Source organism: Entelurus aequoreus, linkage group LG17 (genome assembly GCF_033978785.1).
Source record: "Entelurus aequoreus isolate RoL-2023_Sb linkage group LG17, RoL_Eaeq_v1.1, whole genome shotgun sequence".
NCBI lineage: Eukaryota > Metazoa > Chordata > Actinopteri > Syngnathiformes > Syngnathidae > Entelurus > Entelurus aequoreus.
The window spans coordinates 6,639,699-6,666,037 of NC_084747.1; the positions used below are offsets into that span (position 1 = coordinate 6,639,699).

Sequence of the window (26,339 nt, forward strand, 5' to 3'; positions counted from 1 at the left end):
ACTAATCAGAGAAAAATTTTTGCATCAATCATGTACACTTATAAATTATTCAAGCAATTTATTTTAACCGTAAAAGCTCTTTTACCTTAACCGCTATACGGTCAGTGATCAGATCCATGCAAACGTCAATACAAAAATGAGCGAGGAGACTCCCGACTGGTGTGCTGGCTGGAAAATTTCACTTCAAAATACAGCCTGAAAAACTTTAGATAAAACTGTTAGCAAGTTTTGTGCAGATAAATGACATGCATTTCAGTAATACGTTTAGAAACATTCCTGGACGACATTCTGTCAATAAACTTGCATTCGTGTACAAATATCGGGGGCTTTTCTTAAGCAAATTTTAAATACGCAAGCAAGTAATCACCTGTGATTAATCATTCATTTAAGCCAAATTCCAAAGTGTGATTAATCTAATGAAAAATAATAATTTTGACAGCCTTAATAAATATATATCTGTATTTCTTTTGTGTACAAAAGACATGCATCAGTACTGCAGATGTACAGGATTTGTTTAGCCATGCACGTCACATGACAAGACCACACTTGTTAAAAATAATGCTTTATTACAACAATAAAAACAGAATTTTTTACAGATGAGTGTGTAATCTTCCAACAATTATTGTGGATACCGGTACTTGCATATTTTTGGTATTTGGCTTAATTTAAAACAGAGGAAAAAAATATGTCATTGTTCTTTTTAGAGTGAAAAGCTAAAAATGCAAATTTAATGCATTAAAAGTCATAGATACTTAAATCTTCCTTTTATTCATTAAGTGTGTCGACAATGTCATGCGTGCTTCTCTTCCAACATACATAGCAATGTCCTTAATATAAATAAATATATACTTTAAAATACCCACCACAATTTGGCCTCATAGCATGCATGTAAAAATACAAATTCAAGACAATTCTTTAAAAGGTCACACTAAAGAAACGAGGCGCCGGATGGGCAACAATGTGGGATCGTCTGCGATTAAACCGGCAGCGACCATGGGCATGATGGCAGTGAAGATCCTGTCAGGTACCAGAAAGAACATGCACATTTTGTTATATTTTTTTTTCCACGACATTGTTAAATTAATCATCAGGGTGCAACACTCACAGGCGTCGAATTCCTGATTCGGGCAGATCAGAGGAGGCGCTGCATGGTGGAGACGGTGAAGATGAAGCACAGACAAGCATGTCCTCCTCAAATTCCTCACTTGAAGAGAGCGCAGAAAAAAATCCAATGTTATTGGTAAAAAATATATTTAGAGGGTCATAATATGTTTTTTTTATGCTCCAAATATGAAAATATTACATTTTTCAGTAGGAATTCCTACTTTGGGGAAATACAATCATCTAATTAATTGGGTTTGGAACAAATTAGCAGGAGGAATAACTGTATATTCATATTTCTTTGTTTAAGGTAAATTGGTTTTAAATGGAGGCAATTTGCAGCCTACGTAGTATAAGAGAGGGGAAATTAAAAATAGTGAGCTCACTGTCAAAGCATTGGGATATAACATCACCTTAAGGAATGTTTACAATGAAAACACAAGCTAAATTATGTTTACACATTTTAATCAATATTTCAGAATAATTTCCCACCAATAAGAGTGTATTTTGTTAGGATGTGTAAATTACAATTATTCTGATCTTATTTTTTTTTTAAATGTAATTTTTTATTGTTATTTTCTATCTTATTTTTTGATATTATTAGTACTACTATTATCATCACAATGTTATGTTTCTATTAATGTATTATTTACATTATTATCTTATTTTCACATATATTTTATCATGCCTTTCTTACTATTTTTTAGATGGCGATTTAATTTTTAGTTATATTCTCCAGTGTGGACACCGCAAAGGTGGCGTTTTTGTGCGTTTGTATGTGTTTTCTTCTTCTTCTTTTTTTTTAAATATGTGTACAGTACTTTGTGTTTGCCACCTGCCTGTGTATGAAAAGTGCTATATAAATAAAGTTTGATTTGATTTGATTTGATCTTGTTTAAGACAGCAACCAGGGATTATTTATTTCATAAAAACAAGTTTACTACTTTAAAAAATTAAGCAATATAATAACGAGACGAGCCAGCTCCTCAAGATCCAGCTCCCTATAAAAAGCTATAGATCTGCAGATTTATTACATTGGACAAGTGCAGAGGTACATGATAAATGGATAATATGTACAACAACGCTTTCCACATAGCTCATTAGCATTAAAGCTACCGACACACACAATGGTGTATTTGCAGTAGGGTTTACGACAGGCCTGGGCAATTATTTTGACTCGGGGAGGCAAATTTAGAGAAAAAAATGTGTCTGGGGGCCAGTATATCTATTTTTAGGAAAACTAATACAAAACCTCACAATAAAGTCTGATTGAATGCTAAAAATGTTATGACAGACTTCCTTGAAAACGGAATGGAATTTTATTTTTTTCTATGAACGATAAAACCCTGAATATTGAGAACATATGAACGTCACACCCTCTCTCAATCGACTTATTTTACAATCAAGCCAAATGCAACAAACACAGCGAAATATCAACGTGAAGGGTAAAAAAACAAAAAACATCTACTTTCTTGTAAAAATCTCCTTCCGCGTCTGTCCCTGACACCCGCCTTTCAGGCTGGCCGCTCTGGAAAAACTGCTTGGTGCCTCGTCTGACCTGCTGTGACGTAGATTACCATAGTAACTAGTAGGGTTGTACGGTATACGGGTATTAGTATAGTACCACGATACTAATGAATCATATTCGGTACCATACCGCCTTTGAAAAGTACCGGTCCGCCACACCCTAAGATCTTTTGTTAAATAAAGCATATAATGCAATTTTTTCTGGTCCCCTTTATTTAGAAAAGTATCGAAAAGTATCGAAATAATATTGGTATCAGGACAACACTAGTCACTAAAATATCATGCAAAAGCGCAGATTCCAACCATTGTATGTATGTATTGTATGTTGTTTAGTTCAAGACTTATGGTAATTACAAAACATCACTGCACATCATAAAGGCAGCTACACTTTCCATCTTAAAGATCTAAAAAAAATATTTGGGAATGTCCGGCGGGCCAGATTGAAAAGCTTAACGGGCCGCATGTGGCCCCCGGGCCTTAATTTGCCCAGGTCTGGTTTACGAGAAGCACTTTTAAACTGTCTAAAATCAATCATCAATGCTAGATTTTGGCTAACAAACTTCTAATCCACTATTGTGGGACATATGAGACCGACTTCAAATAGAAGAAACAGTATAAGATGCTACCTTTTATAATAAGCAAGTTCTTCCTGCATGAGGAACACTTGAGACTTGAGTTCATTTCTTTCCTGCAGGACGTCACGAAGCTCCTGCAGGGTGAAGCGAGGAGCATCCGACTCCTGCTCCAGGAAGTCCGTCTCCTCTTTGGCCTCCTCCTGCAGACACAACGCGCACACATACACACAGACCATCTTTCTTTAGTGGTGTAATAAGCAGCTTGGCGCACAAATGAGTCACCAGCGTTGCATTTCTGCCGGTAATGGCTTAACGGATATGTTTTGACACACTGATAAACAAAGTCTGTTTTTGTTGTCCTGGTAATGCTATTGTTTTTTTCAGGCTGATAGGTTTAAAGCAAGAAATGCATGGGTGGGAACCAGAGGGCCATTAGATCTAGCCTTCTATGGAACACAACTGCTAAAAAAAAGTGCTTGATTAATCATTTAATTATATTTGTTTATACATTTTAGTCCTTTATAAATACTAAACTCTGCTTTGGCGGTTTTATTTCATGACGTACACCGCAAAAACTGAAGTCTAAGTAAGATGAAATATCTCAAATAAGGGTGATATTTGCTTATTTTCTGTCTGATAAGATAATTCTTCTCACTAAGCAGATTTTATGTTAGAGTGTTTTACTTGTTTTAAGGGTTTTGGTCCTAAATGGACTCAGTAAGATATTACAGCTTGTTGCTGAGATTTGATGACCTATATTGAGTAAAACATGCTTGAAACTAGAATATCAACTGTTGCAAAGCTGTGTCATCAACACTCACAAGTATGAAACTACTTTTTTAAAGTAATAATTTTTTACTTCAAGCATGAAAAAAAAAAATCATGATGCAGAGCGCACATCATTATGTCAAGATAATGGCACTAGCATTTACTTAATTTAAGAATATTTTTCAACATATAGGGCCAAAGAGTCTTTTTTTTCTACCAAGTAAAGTGCACTTATTAGTGAGAATATACTTATTTTAAGGTATTCTTGGGTTCATTGACGTTAGCTAATTTTACTTGTTTTGGAAAGTCTTGACAAGCCGAATTTTCTTGTTCTATTGGCAGATAATTTTGCTTAGTTCAAATAAAATACCCCTCATTTTTGTATTTTTTTTTCTTGTTTTTGAACACTGACTTTTTGCAGTGTACTGCCACGTCATCAAGTACACCTGCAAGTATCTGTCAAAACTGCCTTTACAAATATGATATGTATTAATTTGTTTAGATAATATATCAAGGTTATTACTGCTTTAGGTTTCAATACTTGAGTGTTTTAAAAGTAATCTTTGGACACCTCACTATTTGATCAAATTGAAATTCTTGGCGTTTACGATTCGATTCAAACTAGAGATGTCGATATCGGCCGATAAATGCTTTAAAATGTAATATCGGGAATTATCGGTGTCGGTTTCAAAAAGTACAATTAATGACTTTTTAAAACGCCGCTGTACGGAGCAGTAAATATCCGGTAAAACACGGACGTAGTCTAGTATACTCTGGACTGAAGTTGTGTGCCTTCATTGTTTTTGTAGCTGTTGTTTTGAGGCATGTTTAAAAAAAATATATAATAATAATGTACTTTGTGAAAGTCAAAGTATAGTATTTCCCATAGTTGTAATGGGTATCAGGATTATCTCAGGGAGAGCATGTCCCAAATTCCAAGCTGTTTTGAGGCATGTTAAAAAAAATAATGCACTTTGTGACTTCAATAATAAATGTGGCAGTGCCATGTTGGCACTTTTTTCCATAACTGGAGTTGAAGTTGTTCTCTTATTTTGGAAAACCTTGTTTTTGATTGATTGAAACTTGTATTAGTTGATTGCACAGTACAGTACATATTCCGTACAATTGACCACTAAATGGTAACACCCGAATAAGTTTTTCCAACTTGTTTAAGTCGGGGTCCACGTTAATCAATTCATGGTAAAGTTACATTGTTTAATGCATGCAGCGGGGCATCACAACAAAATTAAGCATAATAATGTGTTAATTCCACGACTGTATATATCGGTATCGGATTCTCTAATTAAGAGTTGGACAATATCGGAATATCGGCAAAAAAGCCATTATCGGACATCTCTAATTCAAACAGATTATTACAATGTATTTTCTGGTATAGTAATTATAATAAAACATTATCAAAATATGCAACAGGTTACAAAACCTAATTTTGGTTGTTGACGTATAACGTATATGTGCAATGAGTAAAGCATGGAGATGGCCTAAAAACTATTAATATTTATTAAAAAAAAAAAAAAAAAAGACTTTTTTTTATTTTTTTCAATTATGAATGAATTTAGAATTGGAATAAGTAAAAATCCAATTTTGGATGTGAATTGATTTTTTGAGCACCCCTAAGTGTGTATATGTATTGTTTTATTAGTTACTTTCTTTTTTCATGTATGTTAAAGGTTTAGAGACAGGGTTTGTGCATAGTCAACTGGGATGACATTATGTTTACACCTGTTTGCATTTGCACTGGTTAAACTTAACATGTATGACATCATGTTTACACCTGTTTGCATTTGCACTGTGTAAACTTAAAAAGTGTCTACCTCTTTTGAGAAGTCACTTTGAATACCCTGAATGTGAATTACATTGTCTGTAAAGAAAATTATCATAAAAAGATTTGTAAATAAAAAAATATTTTTAATTAATAGTAAAAATTTAAATCAAAATTAATTCAAAATTAATAATAAAATTGCTTGATTGTAAAAAAAATTATAATACCAAGATTTGTAATTAAAAATATTTGGTAAAAAAATATATATTATTTGCCTTTTTTTACCAGTAACAGCGTAGGCACGTCCCCCTCTCGGTCGCTCGTGCTGACATTAATTTCTCGGCTCGCTGAGCTCGTGATGTGGAGATCAGAGCAGCCAGGATCTCCTCCACACTCCACCCAGACCGAATTTGGCTTCACTGAGTCGGACGGTGCCACCTTCCTCAACTGTCACAAAAGCAACAATGTCACATGAGGTTGGCCCCTGAGCCACCGTGCTGTTTGACTCCCACCTGCGGCGATGAAGACAATGTGGAGCCACTTGTGGAAGAGCGGCAGTTTGCCTCCATCTTGACCACCTCTCTCTCCAACTCACACTCTTGCAGCTCCGCCCTCAGACACCTGGCCTCCAGTTGCAGGGCGGCCATCTGCTGCTGACGGGCCTGCGCCGCCGCCTGCAGCTCAGCTCGCTGCCGCATGACCGCCTTGCTCTGCGCCTCCATCATGCCCAGCCTGTGACGGAGATCCTGGTTGATCCTAATCAGGCGATGCTGCTGCATCTGGAGCTGGAAAAGTGACAAGAATGTGTTATGGTATCTCTTTATCTTCTCAAGGCCATGAATTTACCATGAATTGATTAACGTGGACCCCGACTTGAACAAGTTGAAAAACGTATTGGGGTGTTACCATTTAGTGGTCAATTGTACGGAATATGTACTGTACTATACAAGTACAACCATTTACCATTACTGTGCAATCTACTAATAAACGTTTCAATCAATCAATCAATCAAGGGACAATACCACAGAAAATAATCTTAGATATACTTTAGAGTTAGGGATGTCCGATAATGGCTTTTTGCCGATATCCGATATTCCGATATTGTCCAACTCTTTAATTACCGATACCGATATCAACCGATACCGATATCAACCGATATATACAGTCGTGGAATTAACACATTATTATGTCTAATTTGGACAACCAGGTATGGTGAAGATAAGGTACTTTTAAAAAAAAATTATAAAATAAAATAAGATAAATAAATTAAAAACATTTTCTTGAATAAAAAAGAAAGTAAAACAATATAAAAACAGTTACATAGAAACTAGTAATTAATGAAAATGAGTAAAATTAACTGTTAAAGGTTAGTACTATTAGTGGACCAGCAGCACGCACAATCATGTGTGCTTACGGACTGTATCCCTGCAGACTGTATTGATATATATTGATATATAATGTAGGAACCAGAATATTAATAACAGAAAGAAACAACCCTTTTGTGTGAATGAGGAGGGAGGTTTTTTGGGTTGGTGCATTAATTGTAAGTGTATCTTGTGTTTTTTATGTTGATTTAATTAAAAAAAAACAAAAAAAAAAACGATACCGATAATTAAAAAAACGATACCGATAATTTCCGATATTACATTTTAACGCATTTATCGGCCGATATTATCGGACATCCCTATTTAGAGTAGTCGGTGTTCAGCTTGTATACATTTACTACCCAGTGAAAACGAGTCAACACACACCCATTTTACTGTTGAAATAGGTAAAAGTGAAAATACAGTACAAGTGAGTAGCATGGTAGTGTCTACACTGCAAAAAGTCAGTGTTCAAAAACAAGGGGAAAAAAATACAAAAACGAGGGGTATTTTATTTGAACTAAGCAAAATTATCTGCCAATAGAACAAGAAAATTCGGCTTGTCAAGATTCTCCGAAACAAGTCAAATTAGCTAACCTCAATGAACCCAAAAATACCTTAAAATAAGTATATTCTCACTAATAACAAGTGCACTTTTCTTGGTAGAAAAAAAAAAAAGAGACCTTTTTGCTCAATATGTTGAAAAATATTCTTAAATTAAGTAAATGCTAGTGCCATTATCTTGACATAATGATATGCGCTCGGCATCATGATTTGTTTTTTCATGCTTGAAGTAAGAAATGATTACTTTAAAAAAGTAGTTTTATACTTGTGAGTGTTGATGACACAGCTTTGCAACAGTTGATATTCTAGTTTCAAGCATGTTTTACTCAATATAGGTCATCAAATCTCAGCAACAAGCTGTAATATCTTACTGACATCATTTAGGACCAAAACCCTTAAAACAAGTAAAACACTAACATAAAATCTGCTTAGTGAGAAGAAGTATCTTATCAGACAGAAAATAAGCAAATATCACCCTTTTTTGAGATATTTAATCTTACTTAGATTTCAGTTTTTGCAGTGTAGGGTTGTTAATGGTAAACCGATGCGACTGGATATCCGGTTTGACAAATGAGCGATTCGGCTGGGTCAGTAGCAGCCACGTCATTCGATGAGAATAAGCTGTGAATCTTCGGATTAATCGATTGTAGTATCGCGCCAAACAAGAAATCAGTTGACAGTTTTTATCTTCAAAACAACGCAACAGCCGCGAAAAGATGCACACGCTTGCAACATTAGCTTACAGTTAGCTTAAAATGTATTTTCCGTTAAGGAGAAATCATGCCTCTTCAATGCATCCACTACTTGCTTGTCTTGATGATATCAAGGCCTAGATGGCCCTAAATTTCTTAAATTTCAATGAAAAGAAGACAGAAGTAATAGTGTTTGGACCTAGTGCTACCTGTGAGCTCCCCCCTGTTGACTTTGGCCCCTTGGCTTTGCACGTTAAACTCATGATCACCAACCTGGGCTTTCATATTGACAGTGATTTTAAATTGGAGCGTCAGATTGGCACAGTGGTGAAAGCCAGCTTTTTTTATTTACGTCAGCTGGCCAAGGTTAAAAATAGGGATGTCCTAAATGCGTTAAAATGTAATATCGGAAATTATCGGTATCGTTTTTTTTTATTATCTGTATCTGTTTTTTTGGGTTGTTTTTTTTTGTTTTTTTAATTAAATCAACATAAAAAACACAATATACACTTACAATTAGTGCACCAACCCAAAAAACCTCCCTCCCCCCATTTCTTTCTGTTATCAATATTCTGGTTCCTACATTATATATCAATATATATCAATACAGTCTGCAAGGGATACAGTCCGTAAGCACACATGATTGTGCGTGCTGCTGGTCCACTAATAGTACTAACCTTTAACAGTTAATTTTACTCATTTTCATTAATTACTAGTTTCTATGTAACTGTTTTTATATTGTTTTACTTTCTTTTTTATTCAAGAAAATGTTTTTAATTTAGTTATCTTATTTTATAATTTTTTTTAAAAAGTACCTTATCTTCACCATACATGGTTGTCCAAATTAGGCATAATAATGTGTTAATTCCACGACTGCATATATCGGTTGATATCGTATCGGTTGATATCGGTATCGGTAATTAAAGAGTTGGACAATATCGGAATATCGGATATCGGCAAAAAGCCATTATCGGACATCCCTAGTTAAAAACCTTCTTTCTAGGCAACAGTTTGAGACAGTAATCCATGCCTTTATGCCGATAATAATGATAACGTGATCATTTTGACTAGGGCTGCGACAACGAATCGATTAAATCGATTAACGTCGATTATAAAAATAGTTGGCGATTAATTTAGTCATCGATTCGTTGGATCTATGCTATGCGCATGCGCAGAGGCAATTTTTTAAATTTATTTTTAAAAACCTTTATTTATAAACTGCAACATGTACAAACAGCTGAGAAACAAGAATCAAAAAAAGTATGGTGCCAGTATGCTGGTTTTTTTTCAATAAAATACTGGAAAGGATAGAAATGTAGTTTGTCTCTTTTATCCGATTATTAATCGAAGTAATAATCGACAGATTAATCGATTATCAAAGTAATCGTTAGTTGCGGCCCTAATTTTGACCAAGATAACCGTGATGTGAAATGTTCATATCGTTACATTCCTAGCTGCATCATAAATAATAAGTATAGCAACACACTACCATTGTCTAAATAGCTACCACACAAGATAATTGCATCTTGCCCACAGTCAAGCATAATGAAAATAATAATAATAATAATGAGACACTTACAGCCTCAATGTCGTCGTTTTTCAGTGTCAGTTCGTGGTCATTAGCTCGGAGTTCATCCCGCTGTTTGTCCACCAAGTTTGTCAACTTCTTCACCTGCCTTTCCTTGTCTGACATCCCTGCGAGAACCAAAAACACAAGACTGTCAGAAATATAATATTCTTCCGTGACTGAAGTCAGCAAGAGCTAGGTTTCCTGTACATTCATTAATTGTGCACAATTACTTTTAGACCGCCACAGAAGGATTTAGGACAAAATGCAGTCGAAGTGGAGGCACGTAAATAAGACCGCCCACAAAACGGCGCATCCTGAAGAGACTAACAGAAAGCGGTTTTATAGCATACTCCCTTTTTATCTTATGTGTGTTAGAACAACGAGGCTGTATTCCTTTCTGGGCAGGGTGGGGGCTGTTTTCGTATTCAATAAATTGTCTCTTCCCGTTTGATTTTCAGACCACTTCTGGATGCTGGTATTAGCGCATTTGTAAGGTATGGTCTCCTAAAGCTTTAGTAAAACTTGATAATATTCCTATTCTGCCTTGATGGTCCTTACTCAACATATATGTCATCTGAAAGAATTTGGGATTGACCAGTGACTTTAATTCCTTAAGAGGAAGACTGGTCAGACACAACAATTGGTAGCTAGCAATGCAGCTAACGGGAGCAATCAATTCTACCTCTAAATCACTTTAAAAATGCATTAAAAAACCGTCAACAATACTTCATTTACGTTCCGTAACCTGTATGACAACCAAACTGTAGCGACATTGTTATTGTAAGAGCAAACACTGAGGAACTCTTTTTCTAGCGTACCAACACATCGGCGTGCTTTGGTATGAGCCATAAAAGCTAACTACGGCATGAGTTAAGATAGCTTCTACGTCAACACGAGTTTGTAATACACAACACACTGCGATAGGACACCAATCCGTACTGACTGAAAAACATGAACAATAATATTACAGTATCTGTAAAGTATTAGCCCACATTTCAAGTTTTGTTTGTACACAGCTCATAATAAATAATACACGCATGATGTGCTGCGTGTATCCTGAGCGATATAAAGTGTGACTCACGCAATGGACAGTTGTCTATTTGGTCAAGCTAGCCGAGAATGCCATTTATTTCGAAATAGCTTGTCTCCAAATTCGACATTTGCAGCTCCGAGTGAATTTCACCTCACTCGTTCGGCTTCAGTCTGCTCAAACGTCTCACCTTCTTCTTCGTGCCGGCTTTTAGAAACAGTAGTTCGTCCTCTGTTCATTCAGCTTCAAAAATATAAGGTTGTGAATCCTCATTTGACCAAAAATAGTCGTCTTTGTTGTCTTTTACCAAGTCTGCCGTGGTTAGAACACACTTGCGTTTTGTTTCCGGAAAAAAAACACAAATTTGTTGCCAGAAGTCAGACGTGCGTTGCTATGGAAACGTAAATCAATGCAGGGACGTAACCAGTCCCGGCATTGAGTAAAATGATCAAAATATGGTAAATATTGTACATGTTACATCCTGTTATGAACATGTTTTTTAATTAAATTATATATAGACTTACAGTGTGTATACAAAACGTTGGAGGGTTTTGAAGTTGTCTTAAAGGGCTTTGAAAGCTACAATGGTGACTCCCATTAGCCGCATCTTCCAAGCCTTTATCATCTTTAAAATCGGATTTTAAAAAAAGACGTGTGTTCTTGTCTCTCATAATGACTTGAAGGATAGGCAAAACTCCCAAAAAAGTGCAGTTCCCCTTTAACACACACAACAACAACAAACTACCAATCAACAGGCGCACAACTTAATGTTCCGTTGTTAAATAGGGTTTAAAACATGACGTCATGTCGCAGATTTCTTATGACAAAAAACAAAAAGCTCGGTTTTACATGTCCACACACTAACACTGAATTATGCAAATTAGACAATGATGTCATCACAGCCCATAGCCACAGACTAATTACAGACATCAAGAGTGTTCCAATACTTCTGGAGCTATCCTTTATGTTGTACCTGACATGTTTACAAGAAGTGTGTGTGTGTGTTGTAAATATAGCTGAGTGTGTCACCCAGGAGCTACATTCTAGTCTGCCACAAAAATAGCCTCCTCTGCAAGCTCATAGCTTCTGTGTTGGTTGTCAACATGCAAACATAAACTTGACCGCAAGCATCGGAAGTGAGCAGGACACTTCATTAGGTACACCTACATAATCGAATGACATCCTGTGTCTTGTAAAACATTTAAATCATATTATTAATGCCCACCATCTTGCTTCTGCAGGTCTTTCTCAGCAACTGGCGCTTCAGTGAGCGAGAGGCTCGCCAGCAGCTTCTTGTTCTCGGCCTGAAGCGGAGTGATCTGCGAGAGAAGGTCTTGCACTTCTGCCCGCCACACATCCTCCACCTGCTCCAACTCCTAAAAGTCACACACGTACCAAACTTTATTATATGTCTGCAATAGGACTGCACAATATTGGGAAAAAATGATATTGCTATTTTTCGAAATGATCTGCGATATGAAAAAAATACAGATATTTTCAAAAGCTACTTTGTTATGCCATCTTGCTGCCAAATCTTGTTCCTGCACAGCTATTATCTCTGTGAATGTTAACTTTGGCTTCTGTCTGTTTTTTAGAGATAATCTTATTTTCATCTTTTATTGATTGCTTATATTGTGCTGAGTAGGTTTCCTTATTTTATGAGCAAATGTAAAGTGAATGACGATAAACTTTTTAACCTTTTGAGCTCTTCATCTTGAAATATAATATTCAAACTTCATACTCACATTGACTAATAGTTATAAAACTGTAATCATTTTGTGTGGATATACAGTACTCTAGATTTTGCCCGGATATTGAAAAAATGGTGAGGAGGTGATGCATTAACTCGATTTAAAATGTATATTCTGATGCTTCGATTAATCGTTTAGTATATGTAACATTAAATATGCGGACACGGAACAGGTTGCACATGAAAGCGGTGGTATGTGGCTGTCGTGATCTGTATAGCGGCAAAATGTTTTTATAATTTTTTTTATTATTTTAATCAAGCCACACATGTTAAACATGCAATTTCAATGTTGATGTACACTTAAACGAAGAAAAGGTTGAAGGTTATGGCAGGCGGAAAAATTATTGTTTATTTAAACTATTCACATTTACTGTTGCATTGAGCAAATACTGTATGAGTGAGGTATTAAACGCACAGTGACGTCGTGCACATTATTTTTAAACTCTGCACAAACTTACACTGAGCTCAGAAAACATACAGTGTCCATGCATGTACAAAGGTGCACGCATGTAAAGGTAGTTTTCCTTCAACATTGCAGAATGTTGCGATGTGAAGATTGCACACTCGTACGCCGTAAAGTCGATTCTTAAACGATTTATTGTGCAGCTATTGTCTGTCAATGTCAAATGTTGTGCGTCCACCTTCTAGTTTTTTTATGGCCTGTATGTACTGTGTGTATCTACCAATATATATATATATATATATATATATATATATATATATATATATATATATATATATATATATATATATATTAATATTAATATATATGAATATATATACATATATATTAATATATATATATATATATATTAATATATATATACATTAAGGCTGCAGCTAACGATTATTTTTCTATCGATTAATCTATAGATTATTTTTTCGATTAATCGGTTAATCTATAGATTATTTTTTCGATTAATCTATAGATTATTTTTCCTTTTACCGATTATTTTTTTATTCAAAATGAAGATGAAAAAATAAATGTAGGCCCGTTTTTTCAAAAGGCATGGCTTTTATTTACAAAAAAAAAGAAGTATGGCCACTCAGTCAACATTGACAACAACATGACTAAATATTCTGTAACAATGTAAACATTTAAAACTTTTAACATTTAACAAAATTAAAAGTAGCTTATTTTCTTTTTAATGTGCACATATAAAAGTCAACATCCAGTGCAAATCTTAATATTCTGCAATAGTATAAGCATTTCAAAAGTAAAAGTATTGCTTATTTTGCTTTAAAATGTGCAAAAATAAAGATAAACATCCAATACAAAAAAGTGCAAAACGAAATATTATGTAACAACAGTGTAAACATTTAAACAAAAGTGAAAGTATTGCTTATTTGCTAAAATGTGCAAAAATAAAGATAAACATCCAATACAAAAAAGTGCCAATCTAAATATTCTGAAACAGTGTAAACATTAAGTATTGCTTTTAAAATGTGCAAAATAAACATCCAGTCCAACACAGTACACAATAACCAATTCTACTCATTCCAGTGAGTGACTAACAGTTGTAATGAAGAAAGGTTAGCATGTCTACGCTCAGAAGGGGTCGATGTGGCTGGAACTGGGAGGTAATTAGCCTTCACCTCAAGCCAGGACTGCGAGTGAGCTGAGCTGCAGTTTATATTTCTAGAAGGTCAACGGGCTCATAGTGATGTTACTAGTAGTTGACTGGGAGGTGTTTATTATCATTTGGGGAGAGTCCGCTGCCTGATGCTCACCTGCTAAACACCTATCTGCTCCATGCTGAAGCGCTGACTACATGCGCTATGAATACGCACTGCTGATTGGCTGGTAATGCTTCGTGTGTACCAATCAGATGGTTGTGTGGGTGGGACAATGCTGCGTGTGTACCAATCAGATGGTTGTGTGGGTGGGACAATGCTGCGTGTGTACCAATCAGATGGTTGTGTGGGTGGGACAATGCTGCATGCTGTGACAGAGGCAGAGGAGCGAAGCAGCTTGTTAAGACTTTAGCAGCTAAAGTTAGCTTTAGCTTAGAAACTCGTTCGGTACACCCCCGTACCGAACCGAAAGCCCCGCACCGAAACGGTTCAATACAAAACACGTACCGTTACACCCCTAGCAGATACAAATGACACATTCATGTTTTTGTGTAATGATGACAACGTATGCTCGCGCGGACGATTGACTAGTTGATGGTTTTCTTTTCAAATGTTCGTTCATAGCCGTTGTGCTGCTATGATAGGCCATTTCCGCTCGACACAGTGTGCATACAACAACATTATTAGGCCGTTTATTGAAATACTCCCACACTTTTGACCACTTTTGGCATGCTTTTCCCCCCTCGCTCGCACCGCTCGCATAGTCTTCTTTGATCGTCTGCTTTGCGCTTCGCCATGACGGTAGTGTGACGTCATTATGCGACGCGTCGACGCACAAAAACGGCGTCGACGTATTTACGTAACCGATGACGTCGACTACGTCGACGCGTCGTTTCAGCCTTAATATACATGTATATATATATATATATACATATACATATATATTAATATATGTATATATATATTAATATATATATATATATTAATATATATATACATATATATTAATATATGTATATATATATTAATATATATATATTAATATATATATATATATTATATTCCGTCAGTCTACCCCAGGGAAGCTGTGGCTACGTAAGTAGCTTACCACCACCAGGTGTGAATGAATGATGGGTTTTTAACATGTAAAGCGACTTTGGGTACTTAGAAAAGCGCTATATAAATCCCAGGTATTATTATTATTATTATTATTATTATTATTATTAATATATATATATGTATATATATGTATATATATATATACATATATATATGTATATATATATATGTATATGTATATATATGTATATATATATATATATATTTTTTTTTTAAATTTTATTTAATTTTTTTATTTTTTTATTTGTTGGGGTCAGGAAAAACTACGGAGGTTATTTCATCCCTACAAACCTGTTTTGCAGGTTTCCCTGCTTTTCAGGGGAGTTTATCCCCTGTTTCGCAGGTTTCCCTGCTCCCCTGAAAAGCAGGGAAACCTGCAAAACAGGTTTGTAGGGCTGAAATAGCCTCCGTGGTTTTTCCTGACCCAACGAATATTCCGCTCTACCCCGGTATTGAGCACTGTCTCACAGATAAACCACAGTAACTTCGGTTATATATATATATATTTACTAATTTAGTTAGAATGTATTTATTTTAGCACTGCATAATTATATGTACATTTATTTTTCCTCAGTTTTTGAGTTCCTTCTTGTGCAGTATACTTGATAAGAGTTTCAGCCTGACCTAAGTCTATATATAAATATTAATCTTTGTCCAAAAGGGACAAGCGGTACAAAATGGATAGATGGATAGATGATAACATTGACATGGTTTATTTTGTTAAACTGTAAATAGGTTGGGATTGACTCCCACTTCCAAAGACATGCACCTGGGGATAGGTTAACTGGCAACACTAAATTGGCCCTAGTGTGTGAATGTTGTCTGTCTATCTGTGTTGGCCCTGTGATGAGGTGGCGACTTGTCCAGGGCGTCATCATCATCATCGGCGGTCACTCGAAGAGAGTATGACGATCCTCCTGGTAGGGGTGTATCCCTTTATGGAGGATGCCTGTGCATGACTTTGGAGGGGGGGTGTTGGTGGTAGCGGGGGTGTATATTGGGTTCTGGGTATTTGTTCTGTTGTGTTTATGTTGTGTTACGGTGCGGATGTTCTCCCAAAATGTGTTTGTCATTCTTGTTTGGTGTGGGTTCACAGTGTGGCGCATATTTGTAACAGTGTTAAAGTTGTTTTTCCGGTCACCCTCAGTGTGACCTGTATGGTTGTTGACCAAATATGCATTGCATTCACTTATGTGTGTTTAAAGGCCTACTGAAATGACATTTTTTTTATTTAAACAGGGATAGCAGATCCATTCTATGTGTCATACTTGATCATTTCGCGATATTGCCATATTTTTGCTGAAAGGATTTAGTAGAGAACATCGACGATAAAGTTCGCAACTTTTGGTCGCTGATAAAAAAAGCCTTGCCTGTACAGGAAGTAGCGTGACGTCGCAGGTTGAAAGGCTCCTCACATTTCCCCATTGTTTACACCAGCAGCGAGAGCGATTCGGACCGAGAAAGCGACGATTACCCCATTAATTTCAGCGAGGATGAAAGATTTGTGGATGAGGAACATGAGAGTAAAGGACTAGAGTGCAGTGCAGGACGTATCTTTTTTCACTCTGACCGTAACTTAGGTAAAAGGGCTCATTGGATTCCACACTTTCTCCTTTTTCTATTGTGGATCACGGATTAGTATTTTAAACCACCTCGGATACTATATCCTCTTGAAAATGAGAGTCAAGAACGCGAAATGGACATTCACAGTGACTTTTATCCCCACGACAACACATCGGTGAAGCACTTTAGCTACGGAGCTAACGTGATAGCATCGGGCTTAAATGCAGATAGAAACAAAAGAAATAAGCCCCTGACTGGAAGGATAGACAGAAAATCAACAATACTACTATCAAGAGACACCGAACCAAACACTGGACCTGTAAATACACGGTTAATGCTGTGCCGCCTGTCGAAGCCTAGCAATGCTGTTGCTAACGACGCCATTGAAGCTAACTTAGCTACGGGACCTCGTTAGAGCTATGATAAAAACATTAGCGCTCCACCTACGCCAGCCCTCATCTGCTCATCAACATCCGTGCTCACCTGCGTTCCAGCGATCGACGGCACGACGAAGGACTTCACCCGATTATCGATGCGGTCGGCGGCTAGCGTCGGATAGCGCGTCTGCTATCCAAGTCAAAGTCCTCCTGGTTGTGTTGCTGCAGCCAGCCGCTAATACACCGATCCCACCTACAGCTTTCTTCTTTGCAGTCTTCATTGTTCATTAAACAAATTGCAAAAGATTCACCAACACAGATGTCCAGAATACTGTGGAATTTTGCGATGAAAACAGAGCTTTTTGTATTGTGATACAATGTGTCCGAATACTTCCGTTTCAACCATCGACGTCACGCGCAAACGTCATCATACATAGACGTTTTCAACCGGAAGTTTCGCGGGAAATTTAAAATTGCACTTTATAAGTTAACCCGGCCGTATTGGCATGTGTTGCAATGTTAAGATTTCATCATTGATATATAAACTATCAGACTGCGTGGTCGGTAGTAGTGGCTTTCAGTAGGCCTTTAAGGCACACCCCCAATATTGTTGTCCAGGTGGAAATCGGGAGAATGGTTGCCCCGGGAGATTTTTGGGAGGGGCACTGAAATTCGGGAGTCTCGTGGGAATATCGGGAGGGTTGGCAAGTATGACCCTGGGCCCCTCTGTAATGGAAAAAATGGGCCCCAAGGTCAAAAAGGTTAAGAACAATGTATATTAACAATGTAGACAAAAATAATTGAATTTACACAATTGGTGGGCAGTATTCTGTAATATTTGCTCAGATTTTATATTTTGTTCGCGAACGTCACAGCGCTACTACGTGTTACATTGTATGTTATGTAAAGTGTGTTGTGCGAAGGCATATATACTACATTTGATAGGTTTTTTTAAATGTTATGTAAAGTGTGTTTTTATGTTATGTAAAGTGTGTTGTGCGAAGGCATATATTAGGCTGACCATACGTCCTCTTTTCCCCGGACATGTCCTCTTTCGTGGGTGTGTCCGGGCGGGTTTTTTAAATGCCTCAAATGTCCGACATTTTGAGATAGGATTGCGTGTATTTTCAATGTACGTCTTGGGCAGGGATCGGCAACCCCTAACAACTAAATTAAGGGCGTGCTGTGATGGCACTGCATATATTATCCTCTATTACTTGCACAAATAGCATGCCAGCCAGGCCTCATGTTGTATGAAGCTTTGACTTGCACACGTGGGAGACAGCAAGGCATACTTGGTCAACAGCCACACAGCTTACACGGACGGTGGTCGTATATAACAACTTTAACACTGTTACGTTACAAATATGCGCCACACTGTGAACCCACACCAAAAAAGAATGACAAATACATTTCTGGAGAACCTCTGCACCATAACACAACATAAACACAACACAACAAATACCCAGAATCCCATGCAGCCCTAACTCTCTAACCTCAACCGACGCACGGAGGGAGGGAGGGAGGGGGGGGTGTTGATGTGTGGGGGGGTTTGGTGCTAGCGGGGCGTGTAGACTGGGAGAGTTAGGACTGCATGGGATTCTGGGTATTTGTTGTGTTGTGTTTATGTTGTGTTACGGTGCGGATGTTCTCCAGAAATGTATTTGTCATTCTTTTTTGGTGTGGGTTCACAGTGTGGCGCATATTTGTAACGTAACAGTGTTAAAGTTGTTTTTTACGGCCACCGTCAGTGTAAGCTGTGTGGCTGCTGACCAAGTAAGTTTTGCTGTCATATTCGAATGCAAGCAAAAGATGCATTCAACATGTGTCCGAGCAGGTATGCTGTTTAAGCAGGCTGTAGAGGGCGCTAAAGGCAGTGCCATCATGCCCAAATTTTGGGTGTCTCCCGGGAAAAGTGGGAGGATTGGCAACTATGACGCTGTTGAATGCCATTCATGGAAATCTCGCGGGCCGCACCAACTTAAACTGTCATATTAAAGTGCGGGCCGGGTCGCGTGTCTAAGACCCATGGTTTAAAAATAGCACAAAGCAATAAAAAGCTTTGTATACAGTGTTATTTCATTTTAAATTTCAAAAGAGTTTTGAGGCTCCCATTGTTTTCTTTCATTTGTGAAACTCGTCAAAATGGCTCTTTGAGTGATAAAGGTTGCCGACCCTAGACTCTAGGGTTAAGTTAAGAAGGGGTTAAACAAAACAAGCTGTGAAGGTGCGCACGCAGAAACATTGGTGAGGGAGGGGCAGAGACACAGAGCGAGAGAGCTAGTGAGTGGAGACAGACATGAAAACAAGAAATGCCCGAAAAGTAAATGCAACTTCACGGATGATTTGCGGAAAAAGTATTTGTGTTTTGGTCCTGGCCGTGACACATGGGAAGCAGAATGCACTGTGTGCAAAGCAGGAACGTGTATATCTGTGGCAAATAAAGATCTACAAGCCCATATCGACACTACAAAGCACAAAACAGCTGTGCAGGGCGAGAGCTCGTTTATGACAACCTTTTTCCAAAACACAACATAGAATGTGAGGTATAACAGGATAATGCTCATTTGTTTTCAAAACGCTTACAAAAAAGTGGTACCCCAAAAATTTACTGTGGGACCCCATTTTTATGATTTGATGGGGTCCCTGAGATCCCATTTTGAAAATTCCTAGCGCCAACACTACTGTCAACATAGGAGAAAAAATGCTTTATTTAAATAAATATATTACTTATGAAGCAAGTTCGAGTATCATTGGCAAATGTTCACCTAGTCCCGGCCTTGGCGTGCTGCCCGCCTTGGCACCCATATATGTGTCCTCTTTTTGGGATTTCAGAATATGGTCAGCCTAGCACAGGGGTCGGCAACCCAAAATGTTGAAAGAGCCATATTGGACCAAAAAAACAAAAACAAATCTGTCTGGAGCCGCAAAAAATTAAAAGCCATATTACATGTGTCATGAGATATACATTTAATTAAGAGGACTTAAAGGAAACTAAATTAGCTCAAATATAGCTACAAATGAGGCATAATGATGCAATATGTACATATAGCTAGCCTAAATAGCATGTTTGCATCGATTAGCTTGCAGTCATGCAGTGACCAAATATGTCTGATTAGCACTTCACACAAGTCAATAACATCAACAAAACTCACCTTTGTGCACTCAAGTACAACGTTAAAAGTGTGGTGGACAAAATGAGACAGAAAAAGAAGTGGCATAAAACACGTCCTAGAAAGTCGGAGAAAGTTATGCATGTAAACAGACTATACGGTGAGTTCAAGGACCGCCAAAATAAGTAGGACAAAACGGCGCTCGCCAAATACTTGAATCGGTGAAGCATATTTAATACAAACAGTGTGATTTATAACAATTACGGAGGTTTGTGTCATGTTTGTCCTCCTACAGAAACCATACTAAAACAAAAGAATTGATTTTTTTCCCCTCATCTTTTTCCATTCTTCATACATTTTTGAAAAATCTCCAGAGAGCCACTAGGGCGGGGCTAAAGAGCCGCATGCGGCTCTAGAGCCGCGGGTTGCCGACCCCCGGCCTAGCATATATGCTACATTTGATAGGGTTTTTTTTTACGTTTTACCGACGCCTTGCAAACTATCCGTATAAAAAAAAGCGGGAGCATATCGCTTTGGTTCAATTAACAGATTTAGAACACAATTGACAACATATTCACGCAAAACAACAAACACAAGAATACAATTGTATTGTAAAGTATTATTAAATAAACGTGTAGTTATATACAGGCTACTCAGTGTACTTCACTTACCTGGTGGTGCTTCCTCTCCTGAGCGTGCCTGTCGCTTCGCTCCTGCCGCAGACGGAGCAGTTCCTTCCGCAGCTCGTCGTCGGCCTCCTGCCCGGCAGCACCGCGGCTCACCAGCTTCTCCAAGAGCTCCAGAACGTGCACCACCTTCGGCACCACGCCGACCAGGGCCTCGCAGCCGAACCGGTCAATGGTCCGCTCGAACTCTTGAGCTAGCGCCGCCGCAATGTCATACACGTCCAACACCGTCAGCTCCGTCACTGGCCTGTCCAGCGCCGACATTACCTTACTTTTGTGTGTGTTCTTATTTTTGTGAGCTTCGAATACACTTTTGGTCTTCACAGCGGTGTGAACGTCGGAGCTGTTGACTTACTTGACTCACGTTTTTTGAGACGCCATTGCGAAAAAAAACTACTTGTTGACAGGTTCAACTTTAAGATGCTGCGTTCACTACTCACCTCAAAACTCGTAGTTTTCACTTTGGACCTTTTCAAATTTGGTATTTGTTTGAATAAGAGCTAATTTCTTAAATTAAGCAGTACTAAATTACTTCAGTCAGGTATTGGGTATACAAACACAAAGAAAGCAATCATAGTTAATGCTTTAATGTTACGTTCGAAGATAAGTGAAAGAATGTCCCAACAGTTCCTGAAGGCAACAGCCCTCACTGACCATGCTTGCCAAAGAGCCTACGCGCATGTCAGATTATTGTCATGCTTTAAACCAGGGGTGTCCAAACTTTTTCCACTGAGGGCCGCACATGGAAAAATTAAAGCATGCGGGGGCCATTTTGATATTATCCATTTTCAAACCATGACAAAATATATGGATTTTTTTTTTTTTTTTTTACCTATAGCAGACCTGGGCATTCTGCGGCCCGCGGGCCACATCCGGCCCTTTGTGCGTCCCTGTCCGGCCCGCGTGAGGCCAATTATAAATTACAAAATAAATTTTAAAAAGTATCTATATCGAGTATGCAATACAACGGTGCTGCTTTTGTTTTGAAAATCGTTATTTGTATTACTTCCGTGTGGACGTATGCGTGTGCGTGATTGTGAGTGAATGTGAACAGCTGCAATCATTAATTACAAAATAAAGTTGAAAAAACATCTATGTCGTGCGCGCAATACAACTGTGCTGCTTTTATTTTGAAAATTATTATTTATGGGCGTGTGTCCGTGTGTAACCTGCGAGTGAAGGTGCACATGCAGCAACAAGTGATGCACGGTTTACACCCGAGACGCTAAAAAGAGAAAAGTTGATGAAGAATGGCGTGTTTCCAACAAGACATGGACTGCCAAGCAACGTTCCCTCTAAGGTGCGTGCCTGCGCAATTGCGTACTGCTCAAGCGTCTGCTGCGCGCAGCAAATATATGCCGCGCACCAAATCAAATCCCATCTGAATTCTAAACAAAATAAACATATTCTATGTAATTTTGCAATGCAACTTTGAGTGACAGTGACAACAAGCGGTCCTAACGGTGTTCGTCAACACCGTTCAATTGAACACCGTTCAATTATTGTAACGTCTATCGAGATGCTTCGAGGCCAGGAATTATATCGATCACTTTATTGAGCAAAACTGTTTATATTCGGCCATAACCACACCAAAAACATAAGTAAAACACTTCTATCTCGAAAAACTAGTCATTTTCTGCCGTACAAACCAGGCCAAAACCAACTTGTCACCAACACGTATAGCACTAAACCACTGGTGCGTTTATGGCCACACAAAAAGTCGGACAACTCAAACACCACACAAAGTTACACTAATAATAATAATAATAATACCTGGGATTTATATAGCGCTTTTCTAAGTACCCAAAGTCGCTTTACATGTTAAAAACCCATCATTCATTCCCACCTGGTGGTGGTAAGCTACTTTCGTAGCCACAGCTGCCCTGGGGTAGTCTGACGGAACACTATGACTCCTCAGTCATACGTGTGCTTATTTTACTGTCATTTATTATTAATGTTAATTTATTTATATTAGTCATGGACTGCTGTTACACACACTATGTTGAAGTATTACTATTATTATTAATTATTATTATTATTATTTATCTTACGGTATATATCAAAAATAATATTGAGCAAAATTTAATTGAAATATTGTCGATGTGGCCCTCCAGCAGTGCTCGGGTTGCTCATGCGGCCCCCGGTAAAAATTAATTGCCCACCCCTGACCTATAGGGTTCCCGGGGACCATAAAGGGTCTCAGTCATTAAAATGTTAAAAATAAGTCAAATTATTATTTTTTTGATTTGATTTAACACTTACAGTACATCTCTATATCAACTTCAGGTTGTTATGAAGTAAAAAAAAAAAAGGTTTTATGCCTTTTTTGTCAAAGACAACATTTCAGTTTTTTATAGTAAAGCTGAAATATGCAGTATTTAGTCATTAGAGCCACAATCAATAATGCAGGACACCATTGATTAATTATTATTTTTGAGTAATCACAGTGTAAAAATAAATAAAATCCCACTAAATATAATTGGGATCCAAAAGGCAGAGGTGTGGACTCGAGTCACATGACTTGGACTCGAGTCAGACTCGAGTCATGAATTTGATGACTTTAGACTCGACTTGACAAAATGTAAAGAGACTTGCAACTCGACTTAGACTTTAACATCAATGACTTGTGACTTCACTTGGACTTGAGGCTTTTGACTTGACATGACTTGATACTTTCCCCAAAACCCAAACCTTAAAAAGTTATTTGGGAGCGCTCCTTAGCTTTCATTTTGTACGTGTCTGTCTATCAGCGTGTGTGCTGCGTGTCAACGTGTGTGCTCTCAGTACAACAGCCAATCAAATTAAATCTACGTTGTTTTCATCCCACAGCTCTCATCCAATCCAATTGCAGGACAACCACCGAACAAGAGTTGTCAAACATTGCGCCAGAGAGAAATAATTATGCCAAAGTTGGTTTCGTTCGGGTATAAAAATTACGACTTGGTCGACAAAAAACGAATTGCCGTATGCAAATCATGCAGTTGGAATATTACAGACGGAGACGCAACAACTTCCAACTTCGTTCGACATTTGAAGTTGCACAAAGAAGGGTAAGTTTTGAATGTAAGATAACGTTTATTGGCTAAGTAACATGACTTTTATTTGCTGTGTAGTTAAATAAGTGAGGCTGTAAACTCACTGCTAACGCCATAACCATAGACATCTTATAAGGGTACGCAGCATTGAGCGCTACTGCCTACTGGCGCAGACGAGACGCGGAGCCGCCATCTTGGAGTGGTGATCCGCTCCACTCAGTGCAATTCATTCGTCAGGAGCAATGAACTGTCAGCAAATTTAATTCATCTTACCTCACTGAATACCACTGATTTTCACGCGTTTTTTTGTCATACGTGTAGCTATGATAACAGACACATGTTTTGGCGTTTTTATTATTCATAGTTTGCTTAACAGTAATATAATATTTTTATATGCTATAAGTGACCAGACGGCCGAGATCAAAACTGGGAATATAATCCCAGAGAAGGGGGAAAAAAACGGTCAGCTATTTTTAAGCTGAAGAAACAATATGATTAGATTATATATACATGCGTATATCCTACATAAACAATGTATGAATACATTAGATATCTATATATTTTAGGGACCTATAGACTGTAACTCTGTTGCTGCAGCAGCAGAGAGTTTATTCTGTCTTGACACTTTGTATTGATATTTTGTATTACATTCTTCCCTTAAATGATCATGTTTACAGTGATTGTTTTATATCTATTTTTTATGTATGTCGCTTTGGATAAAAGCGTCTGCCAAATACTTAAACATATATAAACACCTGAAAGTCTTTATATCAGCTAAAACCACCAATCTGTTTCACTGGATTCAGAGTAAAACCAAATTAGGTCTTACCCAACAACGTTAGTATTTGAATATTGTTACTTGAAGACTTATTCCTGGTTACAATTATACTGTTAAGAAAGTATTGTGTTATATTTTGCCTAAAATGAGAATGCATCATAATCAGTGGCGGCTGGTGAATTTTGTTTTAGGTGGGGCTGAAAGTTTGTAAACCAAACCCAAAATACAACCAATAGTATGTTAATGTTTGTTTTTGCAAATGTGTTTATTCTGTAAAGGAATGAGTTAAATGTTTAAAATTGTTTAAACTATTAAAATGACTGGTTAATAGTGCTATTATGAATTGCAAAGTCAGCACCATTTTTTTTCCTGCAATTTCAAATGCACTTGTTTTAATAAATAAATACAGCGTTTTAAAAGCATACACAATCTGTGTAAAAATATTAGTCTGTGGTTAAAAGGACTAGAAAGGACTCGAAACTCAAAATGCAGGACTTGGGACTTGACTTGAGACTTTCTAGTCTTGACTTTGGACTTGACTCGGGACTTGCCTGTCTTGACTCGGGACTTGACTCGAGACTTGAGGGCAAAGACTTGAGACTTACTTGTGACTTGCAAAGCAATGACTTGGTCCCACCTCTGGTATTTAGTCATTAGAGCCATAATCAATAATGCAGGACACCATTTATTCATTATTATTTTTGAGTAATCACAGTGTAAAAATAAATAAAATCCCACTAAATATCTTTGGGATCCAAAAGGTGCCCCACTCATAAAGTGATACATTTATTTATTTATTTTTTACTTTCAACACGAGATCAACTTCAGATATATCTGTTAATTTTACGTTTGAGCTATTATTTTTGGTTTGTTTTATGCTTTGTTTGATGTTTTTATATGGCAACCACACAATATATGCAATATTTTTTTCCACACAAAACGTTTTAAAGTGACATTTTTGAAGTAATTGGAGAATTAAAAATAATTCATTAAAACGTTGATTTTTTGGTTAAAATTTTTTTGGAGCAATGGCAAAAAAAAGAAAAATGAAGAAAGACAAAAGAAAAAACAGCCTGCATGGCAGCTTTGTGTCAACTGCATTCCACTTTCTTAAATGTTTTTATTTTATTTTTGCAATAGCATTTCCAGAATGTGCGGCGGGCCGGTAAACAATTAGCTGCGGGCCGCACTTTGGACACCCCTGCTTTAAACACACTAATTAGTTTAGCATGGGAAAAAATACATTATAAAAAAACTTGTGCATTGATACTTTTTAATGTATGAAAAGTTTTTCTAAATTAATTGAAATACAAAGTAGATGCACTTTTTTTTAAACTGCCCTTTTAAAATGAAGTTACACTTATCTTTCAGT

General features: G+C 37.3%; 1 protein-coding gene across 1 annotated transcript; it reads right to left on the reverse strand.

The window, feature by feature from the left end:
* Nucleotides 1-412: 412 nt before the first annotated feature.
* Nucleotides 413-21,799, reverse strand: LOC133632212 (RILP-like protein 1). Its single transcript, XM_062024509.1, has 8 exons — nt 21,140-21,799; nt 12,197-12,347; nt 9,951-10,066; nt 6,264-6,536; nt 6,037-6,198; nt 3,255-3,403; nt 1,106-1,204; nt 413-1,017 (listed from the first exon to the last, which is right to left on the reverse strand). The coding sequence occupies exons 1-8, from the start codon at nt 21,416-21,418 to the stop codon at nt 924-926; spliced, it is 1,323 nt and encodes a 440-aa protein (XP_061880493.1). The 5' UTR covers nt 21,419-21,799; the 3' UTR covers nt 413-923.
* Nucleotides 21,800-26,339: the final 4,540 nt, after the last annotated feature.

Excerpts from the sequence above, each read along its gene's own strand:
- LOC133632212 (XM_062024509.1), bottom strand. The coding sequence starts at position 21,418 with ATGTCGGCGCTGGACAGGCCAGTGACGGAGCTGACGGTGTTGGACGTG. Across the intron at positions 6,537-9,950 it reads AAAACGACGACATTGAGGCT|CTCCAGATGCAGCAGCATCG; the intron begins GTAAGTGTCTCA and ends TCACTTTTCCAG. Across the intron at positions 3,404-6,036 it reads ACGTGCCTACGCTGTTACTG|GAGGAGGCCAAAGAGGAGAC; the intron begins GTAAAAAAAGGC and ends TTGTGTCTGCAG.